This window comes from Tarenaya hassleriana, unplaced genomic scaffold, assembly GCF_000463585.1.
Source record: "Tarenaya hassleriana unplaced genomic scaffold, ASM46358v1 Cleome1, whole genome shotgun sequence".
In the NCBI taxonomy this organism is placed as follows: domain Eukaryota; kingdom Viridiplantae; phylum Streptophyta; class Magnoliopsida; order Brassicales; family Cleomaceae; genus Tarenaya; species Tarenaya hassleriana.
Window position 1 is genome coordinate 6896198 of NW_010960187.1, and position 9852 is coordinate 6906049.

A 9852-nucleotide genomic window follows, 5' to 3' on the forward strand; every position below is an offset into this window, starting at 1 on the left:
ATACAGGCTGTGCCACATGGACGATATAACAATAAAATAATAATTTGCGGAAGCGAAAATACGAAATCCAAAAACATTTTTAATCAAACCAAATTATACAGCGGAAAATACAAGCGATCAGTATCGCAAAACAACACATGTCCGAAAAGTCATAATTTAACCGTACAAAATGTGGGAAATACAAGTTCCGTAACCCAAAATGTAAATCCCGTACATGATGCTGCCTCTCTCAGGTCGTCGTCTGCCGGATGCGCTAGGCGTAATCCTCGTGATCTGAAAAATATAAACCACGAGGGCTAAGCACAACTGCTTAGTGAGTAGCCCGGGTTGAACCCGGTAAACCCGTTCTCAGCGAGAACGGTGTTAATTCAATAATTCACAACCAACAACAACAATGATATACATATATAATCACATCACATCAGTCACAAATATGTCAAACACAATCATACCCATATGACATCGCATCATAGGGTTAGCCAAAGGTCCTAGTCATATCGACATGACTAGAAGCGTCTCACACACGCCCGTCACTCGCGTGACGTTGGCCATCGCATCACATGCGACTACGCGCGTCTCCTGCGCCTGTCACTCGCGTGACCTCCGATGTCAAGTCCATGACACAACGGAAATACAAACATACCCGTATGGAGTCCACCATAGGGTCCAGCCATAACCCTAGTCAAGTCCATGACTAGGGGCGTCTCACACGCCCGTCAAGTCCATGACGTTGGCCGTGTCAAGTCCATGACACAATAAACACAACACCCGTATGGAGTCCACCATAGGGTTCTGCCATAGCCCTAGTCAAGTCCATGACTAGGGGCGTCTCGCACGCCCGTCAAGTCCATGACGTTGGCCGTCGTGTCGCACACGACTATATCACAAACACAATCATGCTGCACTCGTCGCACGAGTGAGCTACAAACATGGCAATCAACGTGTATATCTTCCCAATACAATCACGCGTATCGTGGTATTCGGTCCCGACCGAGATACCGATTAACGCCATGCAAACTACCCAGAATAATCACGCAATGAGTCACTCCAGTCGTTGCATCGCACATCTCACGCACGCGGGATTCGAAAATCATCCGAAAAAGGGGTTTCGTACCCTAGAACGGTCGGTCCAGGGTGTGGAACGGTCGTTCCAGGGGTCCCATGCTGTCCCGGGGCCTCTCGGGATAATTTTTGAAGTCTGGAACGCAGACCGTCCGTTCTGGGAAGTCAGAACGCCCGTTCTGGACTTCCAGAACGTCCGGTCCAGTAGACCGTCCGTTCCAGCCCCGTTCTCGCGAAAACAGCTTTCTGGTCCGACTTCGTTTGGCCATATCTCCCTCATTTCTCAACCAAATTCAGTTCCGTTTGTTGCTAAATGTTCATTGAAGTGTCCTCTATCTAATCCAAGCAACAAACCATCGAAATAACACAATCACATCGATGAAAACGAGCTCACACAGATGGAACTCGAGCCACTCACCTCTGTTTTACTCAGATCTGGTTTGGCCGGCTTTCGTGGCGTTTTCCGGTATGTTCCTCACCGGAAACCTCTCCTAGACACCCTTGGGATGTCCCTCCTTGCTTCCCCGAGCTTCCCTGGCCCTGGCTCTCCTTCTTTCTCCCCCTTTCCCTCTCTTTTCCTCTCTTTCTCTTTTCTTCTTCTTTTGGCCGAGAATGGCTGTCTCCCAGCTTTTGGGGGTGTTTTTAGCCGCGTGGGGCAGGCGACATGGGCTCGAACCCAGGCCCATGGTCAAGCCTGCAACGCCCTGAGCGGATTGGTCGGAGATTTGACGCCGGTGGGCCCCGGGAACGCAGAGAAAAACGCGTCCCAAGGCAGCAAGTTGGCCACTTGCGTGTTCTGTTCAGCAGACCGTCCGTTCTGGGCCTAGAACGGACGGTCTGGGCCCAATTTCGGCCCAGCTCCTCGCTCGTTCGTGGTCCGTTCGTTCCGCCTTTAGCAGTCCCGTCCTCTTTCATGTCCAATCAATAGATTATTGGAAACTCATATTTACAAGATGAGGTACAACTCGAAACGTCCGTACCTCGAATAACTTGTGAATTCCGAATTTCCAAATTCTACTCAATTTTCGTTTGCTCATAACTTCCTTGTTTCTCAGTCAAATCGAATGTCGTTTTCTTCTAGATCTTCATTGAAATATTCTCTATATTTTTACCTTGTTTTCCTCTTTTTATTCCCGAAAATAATTTAAATAATTTATACGGGAATCGGGGTATTACAGCCATGACGGAGGAGTTTGATGCTCTCGTCAAGAACGGGACATGGGACTTAGTTCCATCGGATCCTTCCAAAAACATTGTTGGTTGTAAGTGGGTATTTCGGATTAAACGACGTGCTAATGGCTCTTTTGACAGGTGCAAAGCGAGACTTGTGGCGAAAGGCTTCCATCAACGACCGGGCATTGATTATCACGACACCTTTAGTCCGGTAATCAAGCCCGCAACCATTCGGCTTGTTCTCAGCATTGCCGTCTCACATGGATGGTCTTTACGTCAACTTGATGTAAACAACGCCTTTCTCCAAGGTCACCTTCAAGACGACGTCTACATGGTACAACCTCCGGGTTTCATCGATCGTGACCGCCCCAACCATGTATGCAAGCTGCACAAAGCTCTATATGGCTTGAAACAAGCCCCACGTGCATGGTACAACGAACTCCGACAGTTTCTCCTAGCCTCGGGGTTCCACAACTCGCTCGCGGACACCTCTCTCTTTGTCCTCCGAGATCGCGACGTCATACTCTATGTTCTGGTCTACGTTGACGACATCGTCGTCACCGGAAACTCACCATCATGCTGCCAACGGTTCATCTCTATGCTTGCCGACCGTTTCTCCATTAAAGACCTTGGAGACTTAACATTTTTCTTGGGCGTTGAAGTTAACCGTTCCGCGACTGGCCTACATCTTACCCAAAAACGGTATATTCTTGATCTATTGAAGAGGACTAATATGATGCAGGCCAAACCGGTCCACACACCCATGTCCTCCACCACATCTCTTGTGTTGAACTCGGGGACTGTCCTTGATGATCCATCAGAATTTCGCAATGTCGTGGGGAGTCTCCAATACCTCAGCTTTACGCGACCCGACATTGCCTTCTCGGTCAACAAGTTATCCCAGTTTATGCACCGCCCGACATCCGATCATTGGCAAGCGGCTAAACGTGTCCTCCGATACCTTGTTGGCTCGTCTTCACTCGGCATCTTCATGCCAGCCGACAACACCATCAATCTCCACGCCTTCTCGGATGCTGACTGGGGCGGTAACCGGGATGATTTCACATCTACAAGCGCTCATATTGTCTACCTTGGTCGCCATCCCATTTCTTGGTCATCCAAGAAACAACGCTCGGCGGCACGATCCTCGACAGAGTCGGAATACAAGTCTGTGGCATCAACAGCGGCCGAGATACAATGGATATCGTCGCTCTTATCGGAACTTGGCATTGGGATCTCCACACCTCCGGCGATATACTGTGATAATGTGGGCGCCACCTATCTTTGTGCCAATCCAGTATTCCACTCCAGAATGAAGCATGTTGCTATAGACTACCATTTCATTCGTGGATTAGTTCAAGATGGCGTCCTCCGTGTCACTCATGTTTCCTCACAAGACCAACTAGCGGATGCTCTCACCAAACCTCTTCCTCGCGCCCGTTTTGATCTCCTTCGAGTCAAGATTGGCCTCGCATACGAGCCTCATCTTGCGGGGGCGTAATAGAAGGATATCTTTTAAAATATTTGATGTTAATATTCTGCATATTCTTCTCCTTATTTCATGTTATTTAGTTACCATAATCGTAGCATACTCAAGTGTATATATATTCTGCATCATGTACACGTCTTGATCAATGAGAAACACTTTCTCAAAACCCTAATATTGTTTATATAAAACCGTATTTCATTGGTGATTTTTTTCCTTGGATACTTTTGGGGAATTATTAAATCTTGCGATCCAGCTCTTCTCTCCCACTTCAGAGTGTTATCAGAGATACGTGACGACTTGTATCATTTTACACGCGAATGTATCATTTTATTATACATGTAATTATGTTTTTAGATCATATAAAAACCATAACTATTGCGTTTTCGAATTCTAAAGACATTGTTTGTAGCAAAGCCATGTGCAATTAGGCACCAAATATGTTTTTATGGAGTGTAATCCATTCTTAAACTATATATATATATTCGTCCATTCGCACATGAACTTTGATATATATATATATAATCCACTACCTATAACTATAATAAATAATTTGACGAAAACACTAATTTAGATTAGTGGAACAAGAAGGATATTGATTATTTGGGGGATGCTAATGCCATTCCACGTTATTATAATAAGAACAATAATGATATTACGATGGACCATGCGTATATGCCACCCCGTGATCGTACACAAATTGGCACACTTCTCCAAGCTCTTCTATCTATATAAACTCAATATCTAACCGGTACAAAGTCCATTGAACTCGCAAGGAAACACAAACACAAACTATACCCTACAAATCTTTCGTACATATATATATACACACATGTATATATAACACTATATATCCAAGTACGTACAAAACTTTGGTCAAATTTAACCATGCCAAACAGAGTAGTAGATATGCATGGCATCGACAAAGACGAAGACAAACAAGAAGAAGATGGACGAAGATGGCCGAGAAAAACGCCGAAAGGGCATTTCGTAGTGTACGTGGGGATGGAGATGGCGAGATTCGTGGTCCCCACAAGGTTCTTGAAGAACCCTAGTTTCCAGATGCTTCTAGACAAGGCGGCCGACGAGTTCGGCTTCAGCGAAGTTCATCGGAACAAGATCGTCTTGCCTTGTGATGTCTCTACTTTCCGAAATCTAGTTTCGTTCTTGAGTTCCGACAACCACCGAGTCTAAGTTTTATGTTTTTATTTAGCTATATATGTTTGTGTGTGTGTGTGTGTGTTTTGTTATATTTAATGTACTAATTTAGCTCGGTTTTTAGCTGTATGGATGCATGTAATATATATGTTTATGTATAAATAAAGGTCTTCGTAGTAAATATTTGTCCAATATATGCTGTTAATTGCGGGTCTACTGTTGAATCTGAACTTGAAATACACACATATAAAATATATGTATATATATAATACTAATTTGTTTATAATTCTATTTTGTTTTATCGCAATGTCGTGTGTGTATATATATATATAGTTTGCACATCATCGATATATTGTAAAAAAATCATGAGTGAAAATTGTGTTCAAGACTGTGTGTTATGATCAGACGATATAGATTGTTATGAAGTGTCTACAAACCATAATGTAATATATCGACCAAAAATCACATATTAATTATCTAACCAAATTTATGCAAAATGATAAATTATCTACCCATATATAAATTGATAATGCCACTTTTTTTGTTTACAAGAAATCTCTAGTTCGAGAGTCCCTTGTTGGCATGAATGGACGTGTGTTTGATCAAACGGGGACACATAATTCCGTTGGTTTTTTATTAATTAATTTTAATAAAAATTCAATATATTTTTTTTTTGTAAATGAAATTCAATATTTTGATTAATACTTTTTTGGACTCTTATAAAAATAAACAAATGTCTCCATAAAAAACTCGACTTGAGCTTAGGGCTCGGCGTTTTGGTTCAGTTCTTCGGAACCAGATCGAACCGAACCGAAAAAACGGTATTTTTTCCGACCCGAAATCGTTATTAATTCCCGAACGGTACCATTTTTAGAGAACCGAATTTTTCCGAAACCGAACCGAACCGAACTTTAAAAATCCCGAAAAACCGAATATTTTTAAAGAAAATCTATCCTTTTTTTAATAAAAACCGGAACCGAACCGAACCGATACCGAAACCAACCGAATACAATATAAAAATCGATTGGTATCTATTTTTGTAAAACCGAAAGAACCGAACTGATCAATTTTCGTCCCGAACCCGAACCGTTTCCCGAAACGCCCACCCTACTTAAGCTCCATCATTCCACATCTCGATTAAAATAATATTTATTTTGTGTGTGTCTTTTTTTGTCAAGATTTTGGGTCAACTTTAAAAACATGGGTCCACTCTCCACACTATGATCTATAAAGCATGTAGAATTTGCCCTTATATATATATATATATATGTATGAGTACCACATTCGAGTGGGAACATACAAAGCGCATTTTAGTTCATATATTTTGCACATATATATTAAAGTTATAAAATGCATAAAAAACCCAACAGTCCAACAAATAAAGTTTGTTGCCTTTGATGTGTACAACAATAATCACATGCGAATTATCTATACACTAATACTATCTATTTATTAGTGACGACAAAAAATTGTATTTGATTTTTGTATATTCAAGTGAAATAAAACATAGTTAACAAATGTATATGAGAATGATGTAATAACCAAACGATATATATATTCGCATCCATTATAATATATATATATATATATATATATACATATATTTATTTATATATGATATAACTGGATACGAATAATGAAAGAAGGAAAACCAGTAAATACGAAGAGACATAATTCTGAACGTATAACATTAACATCCAAACATGGGCTCTGCAAAGTGGGCCCATCGAATAAAAGAAGGGCCCATTAACTAGATCGGCTTTTACATGTAAACGTTAACATTTAATTGGAACTTTACAAAAGTCAATATTTACAAGAGCAAATATATAATGATAATAAATATATGCAAAAATCCACAAATATATATACACATCTAACCAACCACCCCTCTTTAGGTATTTTACTTCTAAGAAACAAAAAAAAAATCAATAAAACATACATTATTATTATTATTATTATTATTTATTATTTATTATATAAAAAAATAATTTTATATCCAAACCACCAAATTTAAAATAGTTCACTCGATAAAACGGGACGTGTCTCGTCTCGAATTCGAACTTCAAATTTAGAAATTGAGTGAGTAATCCAAATCACATTATTGATTTTAGATCCAAGATTAATCTGGGATTTGGTTCAAGATATCCAATTTTAAAAAATATATATATCCAAACCGTGTGATCCACTTAGTATAATGCATTAATGAAATTTAGTATAATGCATTAAAGAGAAAGCTACAATTCGCTTAGAAAGAATAAAATGGGATGAGATCAGATATAAACTTTAGGCGAATCGTACACTTTTTCAGAAATTACCGCTAAAAGTGTTTTCACCATTCGTGTAAAAAGCTGTATTAAACTTATAATAACGTATAATAAACTAATACTATAATATATTGAGACGGTGCTGCAGAAAAGAACATGGTGACAAAATTAAATGAATTATCTTTGAATTATAGGTTGGAATTGATTATTGTTATATCCGTTACGCGAATTATTGTTTTGGAGTGTGTGTATATATATAGTTTTAAATTAAATTTTTTTTTTTTAAGATCTAATATCTTTAGAGAAGAACTATTTTGTTTCTTAAAGACGATATTATATTTTTTGCCATAGAATTTAGAGTTGACTAAATAATAATTGCATGAGCTATAGCCTATAGTGGTAATAAACCAGACGTTTCACTTAATATATTTTGTTTTTGCTCCTTTTTATCATATATATATATATATACATTTATTATATATGTGTAGTTGGTCTATGGTCCTTTTTTAAAATAGAACTAATAAGGCTTTATTGCGAAGGCCAGCTTATATTATACGTAGAGTATGTTATGATAGTTGGTGGACCGGCTGAATTCAGGACGCATGTGATTATATTATGACTATAAAGTTAATTAGCACTATACATGCCATTATATATATATACATGTATATATATATATATATCTGTATATCTTCCTTTTGTTCTCCTTACACTCGGAGCAAAAAGAACTTCCCTAAGGGTTAATGTCTTTCCGGATGTAAGCAACAACTCTACTTGCCCCTTTCCTTGGACCTTGACCGTCGAGTTGTTTCTCATGTAAAGAACGCTTCCGTCTTCTATGACTTCTAGAGTCTTGAAAAGCTCACGTTCTTTACAAATATGTCGAGTTGCTCCTGAATCGATCCACCACGATTGGTCACCCTCCTGAACATGATTTAACTCGTAAATCATACTAACAAAATTCATATCCGAATTTGTCAAGTAACAATTATTGTTACCTTGAGTGGATTGGTCAAGGGCTTTGTTTCATTGACCATGAACACTCTTCTTCTCGTGTTTATTCTTCCACGAGTAGCAATCCCATTTGAAGTGCCCTGGTTTATTGCAAAACCAACAAGTCGCACTCGACTTTGACTTCTTCTTAGGATTGCCCTTGGAGGGTTTCTTTCCTTGTCTTTTGACTCCACGTTTCTCATCCTCTACAACATTCACTGTAGTAAGAGGAAAAACGCCTTTCCCATCTTGCATCCGGAGATCCTCCTCGATGCGAAGATGTGTTCCCAATTGTTCAAGAGACATATCCTCTTTTTTGTGTTTCAGGGAACGTTTGACATCCTTCCAACTCGGTGGAAGTTTATCAACAATGGATGAAACTTTGATGGTTTCATCCATCTGCAGTTTGTGTTGTGTGAATTGACTTAAGATCCTTTGTATTTCATGGAATTGCTCCATGACCGGTCTTGAGTCCACCATCTTGTAAGAGTTAAAACTACTTACAAGAAATCTCTTGCTAGAGGCATCGTCAGAGACGTACTTAGCCTCCAGCGAATCCCACAAGGCTTTGGCCGTATCCATGTATTGATAAACATCAAAAAGTTCATCGGACATACCGTTAATGATGTGGCCGTAACACACGTAGTTATCGTTGTCCCATTTGTTCTGTGCGCGAGCCGCTGCCAATGTCTCCTCTTCGGTTTCTTCCAGCCTAGGAGTGCTTATCACGTAGACGACGTTCAACGTCGTTAGGAGGAAATGCATCTTCTTCTGCCACCTTCGGAATCTCACGCCCTCGAACTTATCGAGTTTATGAAAGTCTATGGTAAGATCTCTCACAGAAGTAGTCATCCTCGAGTGGATAACGTTTTTAGATTGTTAGGAATCTGGGATATAAAAAGAAGAACAATAACAGAAAAGTAAATAGGAACCGGATAACTCTTCAAGACGTGATACACTTTCCTAAAAACGTTATTCCGTCCTATACGAGCAAAGGACTTTCCGGAATACGTCTTTGAGATACAATGAAGAGAGAAGTGATCTTAGTTTGCTCTACTAAGAACACAAACACAAGAAATTGCAAGAAGAAGATGAACAAAAGGCTTTTGTGGGTGTTTTGCAAGAACAACCACAAAAGTGCTCTCAAATCTCTCAAAAAACGATTTAGATCAGTTTTTTTTTCGTGTTAGGATGTCCAGGGGTGTTAATAAACACTCCAAATGTCGAAAGGTGTGAAGAAATCGGAAGTTTTTCCTGAACGATCGCGATTTTTCGCTCAATCCGAACTGCTCAGAAAAAACGGGCTGCCCGCCCGTTTTGTCGAGCTACCCGCCCGTTTATGTCTGAATTGCTCAGAAAAAACGGGCTGCCCTCCCGGTTTTTCCGAGCTACCGCCCATTTATTTATGAGCTTTATTCCTCAGAAAAAATAAGCTGCCAGCTCATATTTTCGAGCTGCCCTCCCATTTTTTCTGAGATCACCTTTACGTTCAAAACCGAACGTAAACTCTTTCGACGTATCCTTAACACTTAGCCAACTCATACCACGTCTTTTACAAGCATTTATCTCCTCCACTATACTTGTAATACACGTGAAACATGAATCCTTTTGAGATATTCTAAATTTCCATTCATTTACTCTAAAAATACCAACAATCCTCCACCATTTTTAGAGTATATTAAACAATGGCATATCAAGCAAATAATCACTCATCTC

The 9852-nt window shown here is 39.8% G+C and overlaps 1 protein-coding gene across 1 annotated transcript; it reads left to right on the top strand.

Moving 5' to 3' along the window:
- Nucleotides 1-4505: 4505 nt before the first annotated feature.
- Nucleotides 4506-5045, top strand: LOC104816352 (auxin-induced protein 15A). The gene has a single exon (XM_010545135.1). The coding sequence runs from the start codon at nucleotides 4610-4612 to the stop codon at nucleotides 4913-4915; it is 306 nt and encodes a 101-aa protein (XP_010543437.1). The 5' UTR covers nucleotides 4506-4609; the 3' UTR covers nucleotides 4916-5045.
- Nucleotides 5046-9852: the final 4807 nt, after the last annotated feature.

Coding starts and splice junctions, on each gene's coding strand:
- LOC104816352 (XM_010545135.1), top strand. CDS start 4,610: ATGCCAAACAGAGTAGTAGATATGCATGGCATCGACAAAGACGAAGAC.